The 24,376-nt window shown below is 39.2% G+C and overlaps 1 protein-coding gene across 2 annotated transcripts in view; it reads left to right on the top strand.

The window, feature by feature from the left end:
* Window positions 1–1,874: 1,874 nt before the first annotated feature.
* The window catches only part of CELF5 (CUGBP Elav-like family member 5), a 106,878-nt gene continuing 84,376 nt past the window's right edge, over window positions 1,875–24,376 (top strand). For both annotated transcript variants that reach the window (XM_063455466.1, XM_063455465.1), the window contains exon 1: window positions 1,875–2,183. In XM_063455466.1, the coding sequence (XP_063311536.1) occupies window positions 1,922–2,183 (262 nt within the window). In that variant the 5' untranslated portion in view covers window positions 1,875–1,921. The remainder of the gene's footprint in view (window positions 2,184–24,376) is intronic.

Genomic DNA, 24,376 nt, shown 5'->3' with positions numbered 1-24,376 from the left:
TCCATAAAACCTTAGAAAAATCAGTCTTGAGATATTTCTTGGCCCAGTCTTGACGTTTCAGCTTATGTGTCTTGTTCAGTGGTGGTCGTTTTTCAGCCTTTCTTACCTTGGCCATGTCTCTGAGTATTGCACACCTTGTGCTTTTGGGCACTCCAGTGATGTTGCAGCTCTGAAATATGGCCAAACTGGTGGCAAGTGGCATCTTGGCAGCTGCACGCTTGACTTTTCTCAGTTCATGGGCAGTTATTTTGCGCCTTGGTTTTTCCACACGCTTCTTGCGACCCTGTTGACTATTTTGAATGAAACGCTTGATTGTTCGATGATCACGCTTTTCTGAGCCTGTCAAGTCCTTCTTTTGACCCATTTTGCCAAAGGAAAGGAAGTTGCCTAATAATTATGCACACCTGATATAGGGTGTTGATGTCATTAGACCACACCCCTTCTCATTACAGAGATGCACATCACCTAATATGCTTAATTGGTAGTAGGCTTTCGAGCCTATACAGCTTGGAGTAAGACAACATGCATAAAGAGGATGATGTGGTCAAAATACTAATTTGCCTAATAATTCTGCACTCCCTGTATATATATAGTAATATTATTATTATTATTTTTATTCTTTATTTATATCTCACTCCACATGTGAGTAAGACAACATGTAAAACAATATTGAAAGCACTGCACATTTGAGAAATAAATAACAAGGGGACATTATACACAGGTGTTCTAATGAAGAGAGGGTTTTTGGTATTATTTATAGCTCAAGAACTAAACTTAAAAGGTGCCCAACAAGTTAGCTCCGTAGGGCAATAGCTCACCCCTTGGAAAAATTACCCCCATGTAGGATGCGGTTCCTTTTATCTTGCATGGATAATAGGAGAGAATAATATCCCCCAATTTATTATATTAATCCTTTGGTGGATCAATATTGATACATAAGCACCTTACAACAACTTATAACAAGCTAAAAAAATGCTAATACACCTTGGATCATGATGTCTGTGGGACCAGTTCCCAATGAACTTCATAGTTCAGGGTTATTCACTAAAAGTATGAATCCTTGGAATTGAAAGTGAATTCAAATGCTTGTACAAAATCACTGAATTGGAAAAATTCTCAAAGTCAACCAAGGGTTATTCACCAGAATGTTAATTTTTGAAAATGTGAAACTGAATTTAAAATGTTAGGCCTCAGTAACCAAAGTGGAATAACTGGCAAGTCAGCAATGTCTCAGTATGATTATTAGTCTACTTTGGTCTAACATTTCCAATTTACTTTGGATTTCCCAACAATTTTAATTTTAATAAATAACCCTAAGCATTGTTTTTAATTAGCTTATTTTGACTCCCATTTTGATATGTTCTTTGCATGGTAAGCAATGCACACTCATCCTGACCTGTTGGAGGTAAGTCTGCCCCTCATTCCCTAGTTCTACAACCATGACATCAGTTATTGGGAATGTTTTGGAGCAAAATGTAATAACGGGTCTCTTGTACAATTAGCTAAAGTTACAGAAAGGATCTATGCAAATCTTTGTATGGGGATTTAGTTTACATTTATTTCGTTTTGTTTACGTTCTAAATGTGTAAAATGGGGACTTCAAGGACCATCATCTAGAATTAACAACAAATCAGGCAATACTTCTATTTGATTCTATGAAAACAGATTTGAAGATTAAGGATACCTGTCACTTAGAAAAAAGTATATATATATATATATATATATATATATATATATTTGTTTTAAATGTTCAATCCTCCAAGAGGCACACACCCCTTTCCACTGGGGAGGCTGCAGTTTCCCAGCGTTGCCAGCAGGGTGCGCCGCCGAGCAGCGCTGCGCGGTCCTGATGCTGCCGGGGCTCAGTTTCCAGCTGAGAGCTCTGCCTGTGTGACTGATCCAGCCTACCGAGGGGCTGGAGATGGCCAGACTGACGGAGAGAGAGGCGAGGAGGCAGCAGCAGCAGCATCCCCCGCAGCAGCAGCCCCGAGCCTGCCCCATGAGCGGCCCCGAGCTCCCTGCTCAACAATCGGACAGCATGAAGGACCTAGACGCAATCAAACTGTTCGTGGGGCAGATCCCTCGCAACCTGGAGGAGAAAGACCTGAAGCCTCTGTTCGAGCAGTTCGGCAAGATCTACGAACTCACAGTGCTCAAAGACCGCTACACGGGCATGCACAAGGGTGAGTGTCAACCTGTAATACCACCATACCCACTGACATGCACTGCCCTCACTGGCAGCTAGGACCAAGGGGGATTCCACCCTTTCTACCTGTATCCTCAACATTCTATTTAGGTGATTTTGGTTCTAGTGTGGAGTGCTGAGTGTGATTGGGCTTCCATGCTCATATCCACTGAACCCTGTCCGATTCATATTTTTAGTTATTTATATACTGTGTTTTTATTTTTTTTCCCTCACTCCCTACATAAGACCGTAGTGGGGTGAGCACCAGAATGGTCTTCAGACTTATTTCAAAAGCTCACCCTGGTTGAAAAAAAAAAAAAAAAAAAAAAAGAAGAGGGTGTTAAGTGGCTGGCTTTCTGTCCTCTTGCACACTCAGAAATACAGCGATTCATCATAGGGATGGTTTCGGTACCAGCCTCCGACATCTGTACTTACATCGTTAATACACATCGCGAGTGCCTCACATCCCCTTTATACACATACCGATCCCCATTTTTTTTCTCTCTGCACACTAAAATATACAGTGACACAAACAAACTGGTGATTGTAGGCTTTTCATTTTAATGTCAAAAACCACCCCAGTTCTCTTATTATTGAGTGAATTTACCCATAAAAGAGACTTTAAAAAAGGAGCACTGACCTCTTAAAACAAAATGTATTTATAATTGTCAGTAACGTATGTTGACATTGTCTTTTTCTTACACATAACATTATGTGGAATATGTGCTCTGTGTCATTAACCCAATCCTATCTGCCCAATTTACATATATGTCCCATTCTTGTATTTGTTTTATTTCTTATCTTTTATTGAACTACACACCCTCCCCCATTTTATGCAATCATTCCCCTTTATGTTCTTTCACACTCATTTCCATTTTGCCACTCCATTTCCACTCAGATATTTACTCAGCCTACAATTTTCACTCATTTCTCTTACTTATTTTCTTTTCAGTTGGTCTTCCCATTTGTCAAATACAAGGATATTTATTTATAATGTATCATTTATTTAAATACATCTATGTACATGCTTTCTGCATAAACACACTCACACATTTGTGTGTGTGTGTGTGTGTGTGTGTGTGTGTTTATTCCTTTGTTACCCTTCTCTTCATTCATGAACTCTCAAATTCCTTTCTTTATTTTCCCATTATTCACACACCTTGTCTTAAATCTTCTAATCTTTCTTTTCCACTCTATTTATTTCAGTATTTCTGGCCTTATATGTAGCTTTCACAATCAGTTTAGATATTGTTTGCTAATCCTACTGTAAGTACAGAATTGTATTTACCCAAATTATTTCACCTATACATAAGCACAGTGTTTATCCCTCTCTCCTTTTTTTTTTTTTATATATTGTTATCTTTATTATAGTCCCTATGCATTCATACTTATATTCTGTGTGTATTCCTTTTAGCTCCATATATGCATCTGAATTCCAAAACGTGTGAATAAATTCCCTGAATTTCACCAGATATTGCAATAGACTTGCAAATGTGATGATTGGTCCTTAGTGCAAAATAAATACAGAGCTATTTGGTGTCGAAGAGAAATAAAACTGGATTGGTCAATGCATAGTGTAGAAACGTGTGACACTATCTATTTGTTTGGAAGCAGAGTCAGTGATTTACTCTTACATGCTTTTTGCAAAAATTGAAATAGGTTCTTGAGGATTGTACTGTACTTGTTTTTTTTTTAATTCATCACCACTTAATTCCAGAGGGACTGGATTTCCCTGGGCATTGCAACTACTAAATGAGGAAGTTGGCATTAGGAGGGTTAAGGGATTTTGTTATCTCACGGCAATAGATATGGCACAATGTCACAGTTAGTGCCTAAAAGGCTGATAGTATGTTTTGATTGGAAGGCCACAAACCATTGCATTGCGCTTGCATTCTGCAGAACATGGGGTGTGGGAGTAAGAGAGAGACTATGAGAGTTACTATGAGGTATTTACTAAGGCCTCAATTCAAAAAGCTTTCTAAATGATACTGTTAGAAAAGTTTCCAAGTGGTTTATCTACAAAAGTCACCATTAAGGTTTATAGACATTTTTGCTGATTAATCATTTGGAAATTCATCTAACAGTATTGAATCGTTTGGAAAGCTTGTTAAATCAAGGCCTCAGTTGGCATTTGCCAGTAATTCAAAGTGAATTTCAAGTTTTTAAAAAACTGGAGCCATGCCTGTTTTGACGTTAAATTTTTAATTTTCTTTGAATTCACTTCAATATCCAGCATTAACACTATACAGAGTTCCTAATAAAAAAAAATCTGAATTTGGGCTAAAGCCCAATTTCAACCGAATAGCTAAAAGCTGTTTCTTTTTTTTTTTTAAATGAAACTTAATGTTTACATTTCATTCAGCCTGCTTTAAAATCAGCAATTCTTAAATGCAGATACTATATCAAATATAGTATTCACATATTTATAAAACACCAGATTCCAGCCAGATTCAATCTGAACAGATTCAGTAGGCAGGAAATTTGCAAAATACATTTACCTGCATTTTACAGGTGAAACAACAGAAATCCACTATATTTGGCTGCACAGTCAGCCAGCAGGAAAATGGTTAAAATATATATTAAATTAATAATGATGTATTACATAATATTAAAACAATCACACGATGTGCATTTTACAACCTAAAATATCATGTTCTAATTATTGGGATATGATGTTCCCTTCTATGGAGTTATCCTGTTCAATCAAATTTGGAAAAATAATCTGTTGAATCTAAGTATTCAGTTGCATATTTCCATCATTTAGTTCTGGATTTCAGGTTTTTGTTTAGACAGACTAATATCCTGACTAGGCTGCTTTGCAAAATCTGGACATTGATAAATCTTATGAGCAGTGTCTGGACTTTGCAGACTGAATGCCCAAGATTATAGTTGCTAATTCTGATGGGGGCATGCAGATTTTAGTGAATAACCCCATAGAGCTCTTTCTTGATTATTTAGGATATAATTATTATTGGCCCATTTCTTCTGCCAGAAAGGAACATGACAAGTTGTGTACTCTACCCTTTAGCATCCTGTGCATTGGATGTAAGGGAGTAAAGAGGACTGTTGGTCCTCCCTGATAATTTTACCATTCATCAAACAGACATTGGGTGAGGTGTACCATGGAGGTCTTGGTACCCTTTTTGTTAGCAGTGGGTCAATGAACCCCCTTTTCCCAACTTCAACACATTGGGTTAAAGTAAAGTAAGCTAGCATCTTCCTTGTTATTAGGTGACCCTGAGGCTACACACAAGAGATTTTAATTTACATAAATGGCCTATTAATTTATTTTCTTTTATTTAGGTTTATCAAGCTGTCCATTTTTTTCCAGCCAGGAGTAGGTCAGTCCATCATGCCATGTATTTCTTATGGACTTGGGGCTTCATTTTCTACTTTGATAAAAAAAACCAAAAAAAAAAAACTATCCTCATTGAAGAGTCATTACATAGTGATATTTAGTGCACTGCTACCATGGGACAAGCACTCCAGAAATTGGGATCACTGTCTATGGAAAACAGCATCATTAAAATGGGCACCCCCTACCTTTTTTGTGTAATTTTACTTGTATTAAAGAGATTATGAATTATCTTAAATGTTTATTTTGTTAGAAAAAATGCCCTCAACATTTATTTGTCAAGGTGAGTATACCCCAACACATAAATCCAGTTAGAAAACAGTAGAAAAACCTAGGAAAAAAACAGTAAAAGAACATAGTGATAGTCCTTGGAGTGGTCATGATTAAAGTTATAAAGAAACAGCTAAGAACAGGCTGAGAGAAAAGTCAGAGCCACGGTGGAGTCAAGGGTCAGAGAAAAGTATCAGTGAGCAAGTCAGGGAGAACAGAGATCAGGATAAACTAGGAACAAAACTGAGTTAAAACCTGGCTCTTAAAGAACGGATATCAGAGACCACAACAGGGCAAGGGGCAAACTGAATCATGGTCTTAAATTTTCGAAAAATTACACAATCGGCTAGCATCAAAAGTGATGCCGAAACTAGTGGGAGCTGCATCGTTGGATTGGCATGCGCCATTACAGCGCCAGAAAATGAGATTCAAGGACTTATAACAAACCTAAAGATGAAAACCATATACATCAATTGATGCCAGAGTGTTGCACAGAGTCAGATTGTGTGCCATGGTTGCATTCGAAAAAGAGGGGGATTTGTGACATAACCTTTAAAATGGTTGGATTAGGAAAGGAATGATGGGGTGGAGGTGGATGTGAAAGGCAATGGTCTACTAGCTTTTAGAGAAGATAGTAAAGAGCATTTTCGTGTTTGTGTGCGTGTACGAATCCAACATATGCGTTTCACAGGACTCCAGAGAGGGTATGTTTGGCTTTTCTTACTAGCCTCCTTGTACTCTCTAATCATATTCACTCACTGAACTATTGTTCCCGGGATGTGAATCTCCCTGGTCATAATTATTCTGTCCCTTGGAGTCAGGCAGGTGTGCATTATAGCACATAAATATGTGGATTTGCACTTGCACTGGTAACCAGTCCCCATGTTCTGGCCAATTTGGCTATTTTCATAAAGGTCAGCCAGGCCACCGGACTTTAATGAGTCTGTGCGGTGTCCCTTGATGTGTGAGACAGTGCTTGTGACATTCATTATCCACTGGTTGTGTCAATACTAACAGAGTATGAATCATTTATGCTTGCATATATTTTGTGAATACTCCCTCATGCTGTCTATGTCATACTGATGGAGGTTGCAGAGATATATACTGTTTGTTGGCACATCTCTCAACTCTAGTAGTATCTGTCAAGACCATATTTTGCACATAGGGCTATCCACAAGAAGATCCACTCAAACACACACATACACATTGTACCATAATCACAACCATTTGCCTAGATGCATATAGCTCAATCCCCTGCCTTCACACACTACAATTCTTCTACTTATGGTTCTTATTGACTTGTACCATACACATTTCAATCCTTGTGACCGCTGACTATTGACTTCTCTGGCTGTAACACTTCCCAATTGACAAATCAGTACATTTATTGAAGGGAAATGATTTGCAAATTCTTGGTCATAATAGCAGAGGTAAAAAAATAGAGTTGGATATTTTTTCAATTTAATTAAAACATTTTTTTTCAATATTGGTTATTTTTGTCTAAAATGTGTAATTCCTTTCTAGTTGTTGACAATTACTGGTTTAGTTAATTACCCCATGGATCTCCTGTCTATTGCACCCTGACTATCTGTCACTACTCCCTTTTCTTATATTTACTCAAAATCCTAATCTTAATTTTAATTTAATCTAATTCTGCTTTTAATGCTCATGTACGCTACCCAAGTTTATTTTGACAGTAAGGAATAAGTGTTGCACTCATGTCACTTACGATAGGATTATATGTATGGGTAACGCTCCATCCTGGGGAAACAACAAGTTACCTGCTAGATTCCAATAATAAAATATGGAACCGGAATCCCAGTCAACATTTAACCCACTCTTGCAGAATCACTATCTCTGCTTTTTTCCTTTACACACTTACTGACTGAGCAGCGAAAAAGACGTGTTTGAGCAGAGCTCCGACAAAGCCGACGATTAATAGCAAACATTTGCAACTTAAATAGCTCTTACAAGCTCCACACATCACTATCCCCAGCCAGCTGACATTATGGGGCGAAAAAACAAAAAATCCACATCCCGGAGTCTCCCAAAATGGCTGACATTAGGCTTTCCTTTGATTGGCCTATCCCGTGGGTTGCTCCCAGGATGGCGCCTGCAGAGCTAAGTGAGGACGAGGCCTTATAAGCATCTAGGGAGGATGAGCGAGCTCCAGATACTCCCCCAGGCAGCAACTCAGACTCAGAAGAAGACTCTGCGCCAGCGACCAAAAGGGACGTCAGAAACCTCCTGTTGGAGATGAGGCAGGTGTGGAAAGCAAACCTGCTAAATACGCAGACTGAGCTGGGGACCCCGAGTCAACAACTTACAGAAATGGAGTCCAGAGACGGAGCCAGGGAACAACGGCTGCAGACCGTGCAAGAAGAGATACAGGACCTCGCCCAACGGGTCCAGAAACTTACCAGGTCGACAGTGGTGCTGTAATCGCGGCACAGATGGAAGAACATCTGCTTCAGAGGGGTGTCAGAACGAGTCTTGGGAAATGTCCTACTGCCCTTCCTCCGGCGACTACTGACCCACATGGGAGCCAAGAGAGGTGCAGACCCCGAGATCATAACATCAGCATTCAGGATCTGCAAGGCGGCATCAGAACAAGCAGAAGCACCAAGAGATGTTATTGCTGTAACAAAAGATATTGCGTCCAGGTCTGCCATTATGTCCCGCTCGAGAGAGCTTGGCAATATCCGATTTGAGGGAATTAAATTGGCAATATACCGGGATCTCCCGTTCGCTGTGATGACAGCAAAGCGGCAACTGGCACCAGTCGCAAGACGTCTGCGAGAGGCAGAAATAAAGTATAGGTGAGGGGTAGACAGATCACTAGTGGTCCAGGAGGGTAGCGAGACACTCACCTTGCCCTCCACTGGCCTACGATACAGATCCAAAACAGGCCCATAAGGCCAAGACCGGCACAAAGGGCTGACTCAGACTACTCCTTGAGCATGTAGTGTAGTAAAGCAGGCTACCCCAAGCCCATTCCCATCCATAACACTGCAGGAAATCTCGGCACTCGTTTAGTGACACATAGCTCACCCTAGCTGAGATGTAGGAAGCAATCAACTGCCTAAATGCCAAAAGTTGTGTTTTACCGTTTTACCCTTTTCCTTCTCTTGTGTTCGAAAATTGATTATGTTCCTCAGCTTCAGCTCCTACCATGCTTACCATATAACACTACCTAGGAGACAGATATAACCAAGTTTAGGAGCAGAACATACTAGATTATGTCACCTGACACCAATAAGACATACCTTTATACTGTAAAGCATGTCTTGCCTTCAATATGGTTTTGCTGACTTACTATTGTTACCATTGTTTTATTCTCATACTGCGATACAGTTGTATTTTGCGTGTGCAAAATCAAATAAAATACAAATTGAAAAAAAAAAAATATATATATATATATATTTCTGAGGTGACAGTTTTCCTTTAATGTTTGCTGTACCCATGTCAATTTTTGCTTTATTTTAACCCCTCACTAACCATGCATTTAAGTAAACTTGATCCCTCTCATTTTGCACTATTTCTGCTTTTGCCTCAGTCCATCCAGTTCTTACACACTCACACATATAGTCATTTTTTCTTACATCCCTCTGATTTTGAACTACCATGCTCAAATATTTTCTCTGAATCCCTGAGCTGTAACAGACTCCTACTTATCATCTTAATTTCAGCCCCTCTGCTACAAAGCGCTCAATCGATTCCTGATGATCTTTCACACCTTCTTCCCACATTTGAATTTAAACAGTTTTTGCCAAATAGCATTGACCCTTTAACATCGTGTACCAGCATTGTGCAACCCCCCCCCCCCCCCCCCCCCAAAAAAAAAAATATGTGCTTTAACACAAACCTTTTAATTAGCAGAGTGTAATGGGTTTTTTCCCCCCGCAAATTTTGTTTTTTTGGTATATACAATTATTTCTACAGATAGTAAACATATTGTAGTACTTAGGAGCAGGTTTGCTTTTGTGTGTAGAGTTGGTGTTTGTATGTAGCGTTTGCATTTGCGTGTAGGGGTGTGATTGGATGTATTGTTGGCTTTTAAATGCATTTGTGTAGTATTGGTGTTTGGGTGAAGGATGCGTTTATATATAATTTTGGAGTTTGAATTCAGGTGTGTTTTTTATGTAATGTTGGTGTTTGCAGGAGTGTTTGCATGTTGTGTTGGTGTTTGTTTGCTTGGACGTATTTACACACTGCCACATACATACTTACACAGATATACATGCACATTAACACAGAGATACACAGTGACACACTGCACATATACACACGTTCATAAACACACTGACATATGAACACATCTTGACACACAGATACACACAACACATTGGCGCAGATATACACATATACACAGACAAATACACACAGTGACACACGCATACCTTAACACACAGATACATGCACACTGGCACACAGATACACACACACTGAAAGATACACACAGTGACACTCAGATACACACACTGACACACACTAGCACCTACACACACACTGATACACAGATGCATACACTCAGATACACGCACACCGACACACAGATACACTGAAAGATATAAACATTGACCCACAGATACACACACTGGCACATACACACACTCAGATACACACAGCGACACATACACACTGGCACACACACAAGCACATACACACACACACACTGAAAGATACACACACTGACACTCAGATACACACTGACACAGGTACACACAGAGACACAGTGGCACATACACACACTCAGATACACACACTCAGATACACACAGTGACACATTAATACTCACACTCAGACACATACAGTGACACATACACACAGTGACACACAGACTTCACACAGATATGCACACACTGTCAAATACACACACCTGTCATTTTTTTATATTTGCAGTCACCTTCCTGTTAGCATACCTGTTGTCTGCAAGGGGGTGACTTGCTGGCTGAGGCTAGTGTGTGGGGGGGGAGGGGATTCTCACTGTTGGCTGCTGCCTCTCTCCATCAAGTGAGGCATTTTCTATATGACGCTAGGAGGAAATGACCGTTTGTCACTTCCTCCCAGCATCCCATTCTATGGGGACCCCGTTGCGCAATTATTTGGCTGCGGTGCTGACCAGGTCCCTCTGCAGGAATAGGACACCCGGTGGGCAAATCACAGCGGAACCCCAATTTTGCTCTCGCGGAACCCTAGGGTTGGAACACCTATTGGGAAACGCTGCCCTAGACAATCCAGGCCAGTGGTTCTCAAGCCTACCTTGTTATGCCCCAATAGTTATTATGATGGTGGTGCAGGACTGGGAAACCCCCAAACGCAAACCTTTCTATGAGGAGTGCGTTAAGAACCCTTGGCAGAGTGGTGGGTTTTGTTGGGGCCAGGTATGCACCAACATTGGCACTATAGATCTGCATATAGATACACTATAGCTGTTTACTATTATAGCTTTCCCATCTCTGAAGAATGTAACTAATATTATTAAATATTTTGAAGAGCACAATCTACTTACTTTTCATTTAAATTCCCCTTTGTCAACAATTTGCTCACTTTTAAAATTTCTTAATGTACACAATCATCACATTTCTCACAATTTATTGTCACATTATTTTTCACTTCCACCTTTCTTCTGTGGTAAACTATTCACCTTTCTCACGATAATCTACTCACATATTTTGCACATTTTCTCGTCCTTTTATATCATGTACTTGTGTTACCTCTTCATTTGCACACATTCTCACCTCATTTTTGTACCTATATTTTTTTTCTCTATATACTCAGTCTTTCACACCCTTATTTTCTTAAATATGTGTTACATTTTCTAACCTAATGCTTTCGTCACATACTAAGTACTGTATCGCTCTCTATTTCTGTGATCAAAGCATAACCCTCTCATTATTGCTCATTTTCTTATATCCTTTACGTTTTATTCTTAAAGCTCATCTCCATATTGACAATTTGGGAATTCTCGTTCACCGAGCTCTGTTTTATCTTTCTGATTCACCTCTTCACTCAAAAATATATACTCTTCATTGATTCTTCTCTTTACATATCTTGTCATTTTACTAAACCCTTCTATTTGGTGTGGTTTGGTGTATTGTCATACTAAAGCAGCTTTTTTTTCTTTCTCTGTATGTATTTCAGAATGTAAGCTCATTGAGCAGGGCCTTCCACCTCTCTGTTCCTATGCGTCCAGTTGTCTGGTTACAATTACATGTCTGTTAGTCCACCCATTGTACAGCGCTACAGAATCTTATAACACTATATAAATAATAAAATAATAATTTTACCTATATGTTATTCTAATTTACTGCTTCACTGCAATCCCCACTATTCTGCTTTTTATCTCTGACTCTCTCTCTCTCCCCCCTCTCAGACCACAGGGAGGGCTATTGGTTGTATCAGTGACTGACTATAAAGTCTACCTCCCCTGACTGGTAGCTATTTTACAAGGTATATTAGCAGCTAGGGAGTAATTGTTTCTGATGTAGTGACATATAGATATAAATGGTCAAGGCCACATTAACTACATCTGAGACCCCTCGAATATTAATAAGTAATATTGAACAATTTGAAGTACACAGACAGAGAGGTCTCCTAAAACAAAGGCCAACCTTGAAATCTGGATTGACAGCAGTAATAAAATAACCTTAAATGGTTGTGTGGGTGCTGCTGATAGATTGCAATCTATTGCATATTATATAAGGGCGTAAACTAAAGCTATATACTTGTAACTTTTCGTAGTCTTAATAAAGGCTGTTGGTAGCTGCTGAAACATTCTTTCAAATGTTTTATTAATACACTTTCAATAATAACACAATAATAAAAAATAAATGACTAGTAACAATAATAACAATAACAATAATTGTAACTAACATCATTCAATACTGTAAAATAGACACACACACATATATATAAAAAACATACAAAATACACAATGTTTTTCATTTATTTATATATATATATATATATATATATATGTATATATATATATATATATATATATATGTTGTTTTTTTTTTAAAGGCCATAGCCCTGTATCTGTGGGAGGAGTTTGAATCTATCTTATGCTATAAAAACTCCCACTACCATTACCTGGGCCGTTCTCGTTCATGTGATACGTTACCACGTGGACTTCGGGTGCGGCACTTCCCGCCAAAATTTTTCCCTTTACTTACCTTCAGCCACGAAATCTGACCGCATGGGCTGCCAGCTTACTTCAAACCGCATCAGAGTCTCGTTGCCGGTCCGCTTCCGGGTTCCTGTCTCGTGGTCTTTGCAGGTAATGCAAGGCTTACTCCCGAACGCCCGCTGCTCGTCTTCGTGATATTTCATATTCATACGTACGGTGTTCGGTGCATCATAGGAGCTTTCGTGCCCTTCGCGGTGTTTGTGGGAACCAGGTTGTAGTAATTCTTATGTTTCATACGCATGCTAAACAACCGAACGTTCGCATAAACATTCCGTTCCCATGCGTATGTGTTGTTTAACACTTAGCCGTTACATTTCGTATGTTTCTCAAGCTATTATGCATTCGCATGAATTTAAGTTAGTCATGATTTGTTTGGTTGGATGGTATTTTAGTTGTTTGAGCCCTTAGCAATGTTACACAGAGACTGTTCACTGAAATATTTACAGTTTCGGTACTTTCATGTCACTTAAGTGCTTCCTTATCCATAGTTTAGTTATCATGATATTTATTTCACATATATTCACATCTGTTGTTTGCTAAAATCCGGGATTTTGCAAATTACCCCTTTTTTCTTTTTTAGGTGTTATCTATTAAAATGGGTTTCGGACTAGTGATAATTGCATACTGCATTGACATGTTCCCACAGCGTTCCTTTTCCTAAACTACTTTCATGGCGTTGTCACATATCTATCTCATCAATTACGCTCTGTCTATGTTAAGGTACTTTTATTAAATTTGAGTCAATTTACATTACATCCTGGAAAACACCACATTGTCTGTGTTTTCACTTGCTAGCAGTCTAGCTTACTCGTACGCCCATTAGTCCTGGGGGATGGCATGGGGCTTGCCTTTTAGCATTGACCCTCGGATGGTCCACAATATGCATACATTAACGTTCTGACGATATAATTACGGTTTTAGTTCTATACGTTCCTTTATTTCATGTCATTTCAATTCCTGTTTAGAATCCTTTCTATACTTTCTTGATATTAGATGATACAGTGTATTTCAGTTTCTCACAGGTATTTCCAGCTCTCTTGATATATATTTTATTATTATCCCCCGTATTATTATTATACTCATATGTATACGTTTTACTTTTCCTCATAGATCTCTATTCAAAATATTTCCCTGCTTCCTAAGAGAAGCATACTTCTGACACCTTTTTGGTAGGTGAATTGTCCGATCGCCCCCTTTTTACTTTCTATTTTCATTACCCCTCAATAATTTCGAAAATTCTTTTTATAGGTGTATATTCCCTGTATTTACCCTTATCCTCACACATTACGCTTCATAAGAGTCAAGCCCATGCCTAGGGAAAGTGAACTGGCTTATAGGTTTCAGGTGCTAACCTTCACTTTCTTACTCATATTGGTCTCACACTAGCAAGGCCAGATGACCTGCCTCAAACCAGAGGCTTGCCCACATGACCCCACGTTATAGTTATTGTCTCAAAGACCCTTCTTTAGGGTGTTAATTAGTTAGAAGTCCCCTATCATGGCCATACGTATTGATTCTCTTAACATCACCGAAAGGCCAACACCCTGCCACAACGTTTCGGTAGCCACATTCCCCTTGGGCCAAATCATAGCTAGAGCCTTTTTCTGGCATGGCCCGCCTATCACGGGGTAGATTTTAATCCCCAACTCCATCAGGAAAGACATCATTGGGGGTAAGGATGTTCATTTAGTCTCTCTACTGATCTAGTACATTGTAGAGAACAGGACCTATAACTACGGGGATTTGTCAGGGGTCCTTAAAGCCAGGAATCAATCCCTAAATTCGTGATCTCCTTTGGTCTCTACAGAGACATCTTATGCTCCGTGTATCCCCAGAGGCAAGTTGGTGGATTTAGGGTACAAGTATGGGGGCTTTTTTTTATGACTATCACAAGTCGGTGTCAGCTAAAGCTGCGGTAGCTCTGACCCAGTTTAACATTCAAATCGACTGGAGTCGTTTGGATACTAAACTGTTTTGCAGGCATTTTGCCGGCCTGAGCCCCCAGCTTGTGCAGTTTGTTCATCCTCCTCCCATTCCCCCAACTTTTTCCCCTGCAAAGCTGACCCATCCACATCCACCACCCCTGCACGTACCACTATTGTTTCCTCCATGGGTCAAGATTGAGGTCAGAAGGACTAGTTGGGCAGACCCCCAGTTTTCTTGTAGATTGTTGCACATCTGCTCTATGTGCCCCTCGAAGCTCTTTCCCAAGAAATGACATACGGAGGTTAATCGGGCCAATCTAAGCTATCACATATGCTTCCACCCCTTACCCCACTTGGTAGAATTCTTAGTTTCTGTATTTTCCATTGGTTTTCATACAGGTCTCGTGGCACTTCCCTCAGGCACACTGGAATGCCCCAATTATTATCAGCCTATTCCGATCCCTTAACTGTAGATGCTCTACTGAACAAATAAGTCCATCTAGGTTTTGTCTTAGGCCCATCTCTCATTCACCTTTTCAGACTTGGCACATGAATCCCATCGGTGTTTAGACGCACAAATTTTCAAATATAAATGCTTATTATTGATCTTTCAGCTCCTCATTCTTCACACACACCAAGCATTAACTTTCTCATTCCTGCTGAAGAATTTTCCCTCCATTACGCCACCATCGAATACGCCATCCAGGCCATTTTACACGCAGGTAAGCACGCTTGGCTTAGCATAACTGACATGTCTAAAGCTTTCAAGCTGCTACCAATGCACCCGTCCCTATGGCATATTCACAATGTTAAGTGGAGAGATAATTATAACTTTTACACTAGACTTACTTTTGGTTCTAGGGGCAGTCCAAAACTGTTTGATATCTTCACAAAAATACTCTGCTGGCTGCTTCTCAATGTCGTTCGATGTCCCTCGGTGATTCAGTACCTCAACGACTTTCTGGTAGAAAGAGGCACACAGACACCTCTAGTATTTTCAGCACTACTGCCTGTTTCACCACATTAGGTATCCCTATTTCACCTGATAAGACTCTTGGCCACTTCACTAGGTTGGTGTTCCAGGGCATCACCTTGGACACGGTCGTTTTTCAGAAGAGAAGCTGGTACACACTAGTGAGGAAATGGACCAATTCCTGCGGGCTAGTTCATGTACTCGTAGGGAGCTTCAGTTCTTACTAAGGTCACTCAACTTTGCCATGCGAATCATCCCGCGGGGAAGGGGATTCATTTCTTTGTCTACTTCCTGGCTTGTCTGATTATGCGACCGTTCTCCTCGACCCCCTGCCTTAGCTGATTTACGAATGTGGCAACATTTTCTTGTTTCTTGGAATGTTATTTCTCTGATTATTTTCACCTCTTTCTCACCATCACGCTCTCAATCCCCACATCAGACAGCCTCCCATCCAGAACTCTGCTATTCCACTAGCTTGTGATGGACTAGCCAGCATTCTGTCTCACACCCGGTCACTATCACGTTCTGCACTCTCTGATATCACAAAACGGCTCATGATAGGGCTCTTAAAATTTATCATAGGTTTGCCATGGAATTTTTGCCACCTTCACCTTAAATTAGCATACAACACGATTAAACTTTATCTCACAAGGAGTCAACATCACGTACTCACCAAGTACCATAGCAATCATATACCTTTTCTCATGTCCTATCCTATTAAAAGTATATTCCAGGATATACATAATACAGATAAACCCCCTACTTCATCCAGGTTACCAATCGATGGTCCAATATTCCGAGCCCTCTCAGATTTACTGGACACATGACCATTCGACAGTCCCACAAATCAAGTAATTAAAACCGCTACTTATGTAGCTTTCTATGGCTTTTAGACCCCAAGAGTTTACAGTAGCTAGACAGACAGGCATCATCTCTAGATAAAAAATAGCTGATATCACTAAACATCACGATCACTATATACTCTCTCTACTAACCTCTAAAACAAACCAAATAACTCATCCATCCACCATACCACTTTATCCCACCGAGAACAAGTGGTGCCCAGTTAAAATACTCAATTCCTTCTTACCCACATACAGTCATGTCACACACAATTCACCACTTCTCTCACTGCCAGGAATCTCTGTGACTACTGCTAAGTTCATATTTCACATTAAAATACTTCTCTTAAGATTGGGTTTCAACCTGTCCTCTTTTTCAGGTCATTCATTTAGAATGGGCAAGCTCCAGCCGCTTTAAGCACTGACACTCCAGTACATATCATTACAAATTGGGGAGATGGTAATCCTCAGTTCACAATCAGTACATACCTCATCCCAGAAGGAAATGAGGAAAGCTTTCAAATGTTTGGCCTTGTAAATGTGATACAATAAAGTGTGTTCTTCATTGATAACTTTTTGCCCTCTTTTATTACAGGCCTACCCGTACTTTGGTTACGGCACACCCCAACCAACTTTGTATTAACCCGATTTACGTATATTACTAATGTTTCCGACAACAAGTTTTAAGGCCATAGGCCTGTATTTGTGTGAGGAGTTTGAATCTATCTTATGCTATAAAAACTCTCACTACCCTCTTACCTGGGCCGTTCTCGTTCCGGTGATCCCACCCACCTCACTCCATTTTCTTTATTGTAACACCTTTATTAACACCTTAACTCTTGGAGGGCCCTCTTTTATTACAGGCCTACCCGTATGTTGGTTACGGCACACCAACCAACTTTGTATAAACCCGATTTACGTATATTACTAATATGTTTCCTACCACAAATATATATATATATATACATACGTATAAAATAAAATAAAAAAAATAAATAAACAATTTCAGTGCTCATATATATGAATCAGTTTATAATTTGTATATAATGCTGTTTGGTTGAGTGTGGTGTGGATGATACTTATAAGCCAAAATGGCCTCTGATGTCCCTTTCCCAAAAACATTCACCTGCAATCATGTGTATTCAGAAATAAATAATAATAATAGTTTTCACTTTGAATACACTCTGTGGTGGTGTATTTTTATTTTTTTTTATCATTTTGGCGTTACTTACCTGACCAAGATCCATATTAAGTAAATATATCTTGGTATGTGTTGGGAATAATACGCAAGAAATCTTCACTTACAGTATCCTCTATTTTACTTTTTTTTTTTTTTTTTTTTTTTTTATAGAGTATATATAATGGTGAAGTGATTATTTTCCAAAAATAATACCATATTGGGGTTCTGGATAGTGGAGGCTGAACTATTTTTTTTTTTTCTAAATTAAATTTAATTCAATTCTTTATTTAATAGACAGGAAGGCCATATGCAGTACATATAAAGATCCACTTATCCAAATGCCATACATATCTCTATTTTAGGTTTGTAGGAAAGCGGTAAAACAAAATGAAAGAGTTAAAGCAGGGAGAAAGGGGAGGTTTAAAAATGTGGGGTGGTAGGGTAACCACGGGTCTGTAGTAAAATGCCTATGGAAGACAGCCACCAAAAAAGCACTTCCTTCCAAAGTGAAACCACCTTAGAACAGAGCCACCTTATCTGTAGGGATTACCCCTTTGGCAACAGAGCCTCCAGCAATTACCAGTGGGGGATTCCACATCCTAAAAAGCTGGAGTGATGTAGTATACCATGAGATGCAACACAAATGCCTGGTGGCTGCTTCACAAATATCAACCCATGACTCATTAGCCTGAAATTAATAAAGAAGCTTTATTTTTGTCTTTTTGTATATTGGCCAGTGGGAACAAGATCAAGGTGAGGACCTTGATCTTGTTCCCACTGGCCAATATACAAAAATAAAGCTTCTTTATTAATTTCAGGCCTACAGGTCCTTAGACGTAGGAACATAGGAAATCAATTTCCTATGTCTAAGAACCTGGAGATCGAAACGTGAAAGTTTTTCTTATTTGTGTTTTTTTTTGTTTTTTTTGTTTCCCCTATTTGATTTTGTTCCCAATAAACTTCAGCTTGGATTTTAGTAAGCGCTTGATGTGGTGTTTTTTTTTTTTTTTCTTTTAACACAAGAAGGACCTTTTGTTGGGCTTATCTGGCCAAATGTAGAACATCTGGAAATCAGACCTCATTAAGTTTGACTCCTACCTACCTCCTGAAACTCAGGAGAGTGTACCACATTACAATTTGAGGAAGTTGTGCAGCATAGTAGTATATTAACAGACTGGGAAGCCCTAGGCCACCCCTCAACTTAGGACAATATAACATATTTCTTGCAAGTCTGTGAATTTTGTTTTGCTATATAAAATCATTAATGGCCCTCTGCATAAAGTCCAAGTCCTCACTGGTGAAAAGTTCTTCCAGTCCACAAGATTGGTCTCTCTCCTCAGGTTCCCCCAGAGAGTGTAATTGGCCAAGATAAGGGATTTAGGATCACTGGTAATTAGAATCCCCAGGTACCTGATCTCAGGAGTTTTTACCATCTTTTATTTTCACGCTTTCTCCCCAAATGGATGCACCTGTACTTTTTTTGGAGATAAAATAAATCACAAAAAGGTTGAGTGGTTTATAAATGTCTCTACAATCCCAAGATGGCATTATTTTCACCTAAAACATGTTTGTTAGTGTGTATGCATCTTTTATATTACTTTTGTTAGCTTAGAGTCTTGTTTAGGTTTTAAAGCTAGTGTTAAGGTTGGGGATACATTTAGAGCTAGTAGGATTCCAGTAGAGGTACATAGACAGACTTCTAAACAGCAGCTGTTATATGCTACTACCTTCCCTGATGTTAGCACTTCTCTTTTTAGGAATATACCAGTATTGCATTCTGTCCCCTCAGCTCCTTTGCCAGTACACAGATACAGGATGAGGGACTCGATGCAATTTTGTGATGTCTTCCCCTGTGCAATATAAGCTTTGAAAAAAAAATCTACCTATTGACATAACAGGCAAATCATGTAATACATATACGTCCTATATCAACCTTCCAAAATAACATTAAATAGACACCAATAGATCCATAGATTACTTTACAAATGCAATGATTTCTGTTTATGCCTGTTAAAGGAATACTCTTGGCACCATAACAACTTCAGTGTAATGGTGCAAGGAGATCCCTTGACGCTTGTTTAACTCAAGAGGTTAAACGTTAATGAAAGGCTTAACCCAAAAATTTTGAATCAGTTGAATCATAACCCTCGGACAAGTGTCCGCTAGCAGGCTCAAAAACATAAGTATTTTTCTCTAGCTTGTTGTAATTTTCCCCAACAAAGCTGTGTGAATGGTAAAGCACAGATAGTCTCAGAGCGTCAGCCGGCACTCTCAGTTTATTTGTGGTGCCCCTGTCCGAAGCTTCCTGATTCAAGTCAACAACTGTGGCGGATGTTCGTTAACCGAGCATTCAGGCATCGGATTCAACACTACAGCGGACTATAGTGGTTATAATGGTTTTAGTAACCATTTAACCATTAAATGACCATCATAAGGATTAACTGAAGAGACTCACCAGCTGAAGAAATATCTGTAATTTCAATCCTAACTAAACTAAGTAACCCTATAAGAATAGATATTCTCAAATGAGCACTTTTTTATATTTCAGGTAAAGGTGTAGTGTATAATCACTACTGAGCAACAATATTGTATATAATTGTTGTATAAAATAATTTTATAACATTTATTTTTCAGGATAGTTAGTGGGATTGAAGTCAAATGAGTGGGAAAGACCGAGATGGGGTTTCTGTCCAGTTGTGGCCTTCCAAATACCGTTTACCTTGTGTACCTCTGTCAACTGCAGCTTAATTTTATAACCTAATTTGTGGGCCTCTGAGAGAACTAGCGATGGATAAAATAGGAAGTCCCCAAGTAGCTCGTATTTGTAGCCAGTGTCTGACATCTCTGGTTTTGTGTAGATTTTTTGGTAAATGTTTTCAAACAGTCAAAAATGTTTTTTTAGCAAATAAAATATGGATAATGAATTGCTAAATCAAATATGTGCAATAAATTGTATATAGCTTTGCATGTGGCACATACCAATATTCTGCAAATACAACCAGGTTAAATATACAGTTATTTATAAAGCACCAGTATGTTTGCAGCGATGTGCAATAGATAAAACAAGACAAAAATGAATTCTAACAAAACGCTTTTGACACACAAGAACATTAGGGGAAGAGGGCCCTGTGCAAATGAGCTTACAATCTAAAAATGGGTGCAGCTACCCCTAAACTAGTATGCAAAAAGCAAGGTTGGGTTCAATGTGAATATATATTTAAAAAGAAAAAAAAAGAAAATGCAATGTTCTGGTTACAAAGAAACTTCATAAAGTTACAAGATAGGAATTAATTTTAAAAGTGAAATAAATATAATATAGTACCTAACACAGTGAACTGTTCAGTTCTCTGTATAATACCAAATGTGTTTATTACCAAACGATAAGTACTACACCCCAAATTTTGCTGTTTTCACAGTCTGGTGGTATGTTTTTTATTATTTCTGATTTCCACATTTTCCTTCATTATAGTTGTTCAATCCACACTAAACCCACACTTCCCCCTTTTATCTGTATCCATCATTTCTTCACATCCTCTCTCCGCAGCCTAAAATCCCATCCCCCTCTTTTGTTGATTACATTTCCTATTTATTTTTTCTTTATATTTCCTTGTACATATCCATATTTTCACCGTAAGCTCTCCTTTTTCGTAGCTTCTTTCCTCCCTCTATTTCTCTGTGTCTTCTCTCTGGCCTCTCTTATCATATGCCTCCTTTTTCTAGGCATAATACCCAGATTTTATATTTTTTTGTTTCATCCCTTGAGCTTTTTTCTATCAGGAGTGGCCTTGGGAGCATTAATCCTGTCATAGCAGCACTGAGCATGTAACTGGGAGACAGACTCGTTCATGTCTCTGCATTTTATTATTTCTTCTCTGGATTCTCTGAATTTAACCCTGCCATCCCCTCTTTTATCCCTTCCACTCTGCCTCAAGTGGGTTCTAAGCAGCATTTTATAGCACATTATAGATAAACGAATTACACCCAGTTAACGCAACTGAGGGTTACTTGTCTGTCTGGAGGCCAGTGAGTTGGTGTTTACAGAAGGTGGTATAGATTTAGAACATACCTAATGAGGGCTGGCAGTTACTGTGGATAAGGTGATTTATAAAAGTCTTATATGGGGAGCTTATCACACATCACTTAGATAATGGAAAAACAAATTTAGTGGGATGAGCACTGCCGACTAGGTTGGTGCTATATAAATATTTGAAATTGTAGCACACTAATAAGCAATGAGATTCATAGATAAAGGTTTTAGGGAGCAATGCTATAGTAATGTTAGTTACATATAGTGTTATTAAGACTGAATACTGGTGCATTCAAAGTGAAAACTGTCACATAGCAGCGAGGAAAAATCTATATATTGAGAGAAAAAGGCATTTTAATTAGTACACCTGCCAGCCTATGTCCCCTCTGTAATGTCACAGCACAGTATGATAACCAGCTACTTTGCCAAGCTCAGGGAGTATTTTTTTTTTTTAATGTTTTTATACTTGTCATTATGTAGGACACTTTACATATATCACTGATTTTTCTAATGGGACGGGGAAGGCAATAAAAAAAGAGTACAATATATGATTAGAAATACCATTACAGGAAGAATAGCAGAACCCTGCTTGGGTAGTGAATTACAATGTTTAGTGCACGTGGTTGGTTCTAGATGATGGTAAGTAAAAGTCACCCAGACTATTTCATCTCAACGAAGTAGTCTGGGTTCAGTGACGTGGCATTTTAACACTGCAGTGTTCAAGCCCCCATTGCTCCTCTATGAGTCATGCTGTCATGGTACCTGTTGTATCTGCCTCAAAGGAGGTCAGGCATCTGGATGTGGTCCCTCGGGATGGGGCATGTGCACCCGATCATTTCAGTTATTTCGTCCATTTACACGCCGGCCGGCCTCCTTTTATGACATGGCGCTCGATAGCCGACGTCATGACGTCAATGACGTCACGACCCGCCAAAAACTTAAAATCAGGACATTTTGGGGGCGTGGTCATCAATTAAGGAACCAAGGTATAAAAGAGACTCATTTTTAATTAGTCATTGCCCTGTCGTGGTTCTAGCTTGTCTGGTCCCTCAGTGCTCTTACTACTATTGTTTATTTGGTTCTTGACTTGGCTCTCTATTATCGACTTTGCTACTTTCTCCTACCCTTGTACTCGGCTTGGCTTTCGCCTACCTGTCTTCTCGTTCCCTCGACCTCAGCTTGTCCCTGACCATTCTTTGTCTTGTCTGACGTTAGTCTGGCTGTCCTAAGGTCCGGTATACGTACCTATTACTGTTTGCATTCTGCGTGTTCGATCCGTGTCACGATCCTGACACATGCTTCCTCAATGATGTCACAGAAGGGAAGACGTAAACAGCACCTAGCGAGCTTTGGTGCTGGATAAAGGATACAATTTTTATTGCAAATGGGGGGTACCTATATACTTAGGGACAGGGCACATTAGCATTAGGAATACTGTCTTGTTTTCCTAATACTATATTTTTATTTAAAGTGCATTAAGCTTGGATTGCTTTGTGAAATTTGTAGACATTTGTTGAGATTGTTATAGAGGGGTGCAACCAGACATTGCGTTAAGTTACTTAGGGGAAAATATATATTTTATTTTTAAAAGAGTTTAGTAGATATACCTATAATGAAAACATGCAGGCATTTACATTGGAGGTATATCTAAAAACAGCTCGCAAAAGCAGCATATCTCTTTCCCCTTCTTCCCCAGCCCAGACTTTCTGTGGATGCCGATTCACAGACTTTCAATGCATCTCAATGAGAAATCAGGTTCTCTGGGCAATTGTCTGTCTCTTGAGTTTAGACCCACTGAACTAAACAACCAGGAGGTAACAATATGGGTTGTCTGATTGACAGCCGGGTGTGTATTTACAAGATTAGGTTATACATGTGACAATTTGTATTGAAATCTGCACTTTCTCTAAAATTAATAAGAAAACAAACTCTGAACAGATAAAGCACTTCAGCAAGCTTAAATGTTTTAGGTGTCTGGAGTGTCCCTTTTAAGTATAAATAGGGAGTACAGGAGAAATTATAAAGAAATTAAGCTATATGTAAGTGCACTAATGTAATTATTCTAATATTAAGGTGTTGTTCGAGTGTGTCTGAATAAAATGTTCTAGTAACATAAAAGGCCACAGGGAGTAATAGTTCCACCAGTAGCTCATGATTTCAAATTCAATACAGGTGAGTGACATCATCTGTGCATTATGCTCTATTAAGCTCCATAATCTCAGAGCAGCACAGGGACGTGCATGTCCTCAACTGCTGCCATTTAAATTCAACCCTCTCCTAATAATGATATGGCAAGCCTTCCATCCATCTTAATTTTGGCCAGTCAGCCCCACTCTTACTGTCCTGTCTCGCCGTCTGGATATTTTTCCCTGGTGTGCCCAAAAACCATTGTGTGAGGGCATCATTAGAGTCACTCATGCATTATCT

This window comes from Pelobates fuscus, chromosome 5 (genome assembly GCF_036172605.1).
Source record: "Pelobates fuscus isolate aPelFus1 chromosome 5, aPelFus1.pri, whole genome shotgun sequence".
In the NCBI taxonomy this organism is placed as follows: Eukaryota; Metazoa; Chordata; class Amphibia; order Anura; family Pelobatidae; genus Pelobates; species Pelobates fuscus.
Note: the sequence above shows the minus strand (reverse complement) of the source record. Positions and strands in the feature narration are given on the sequence as shown.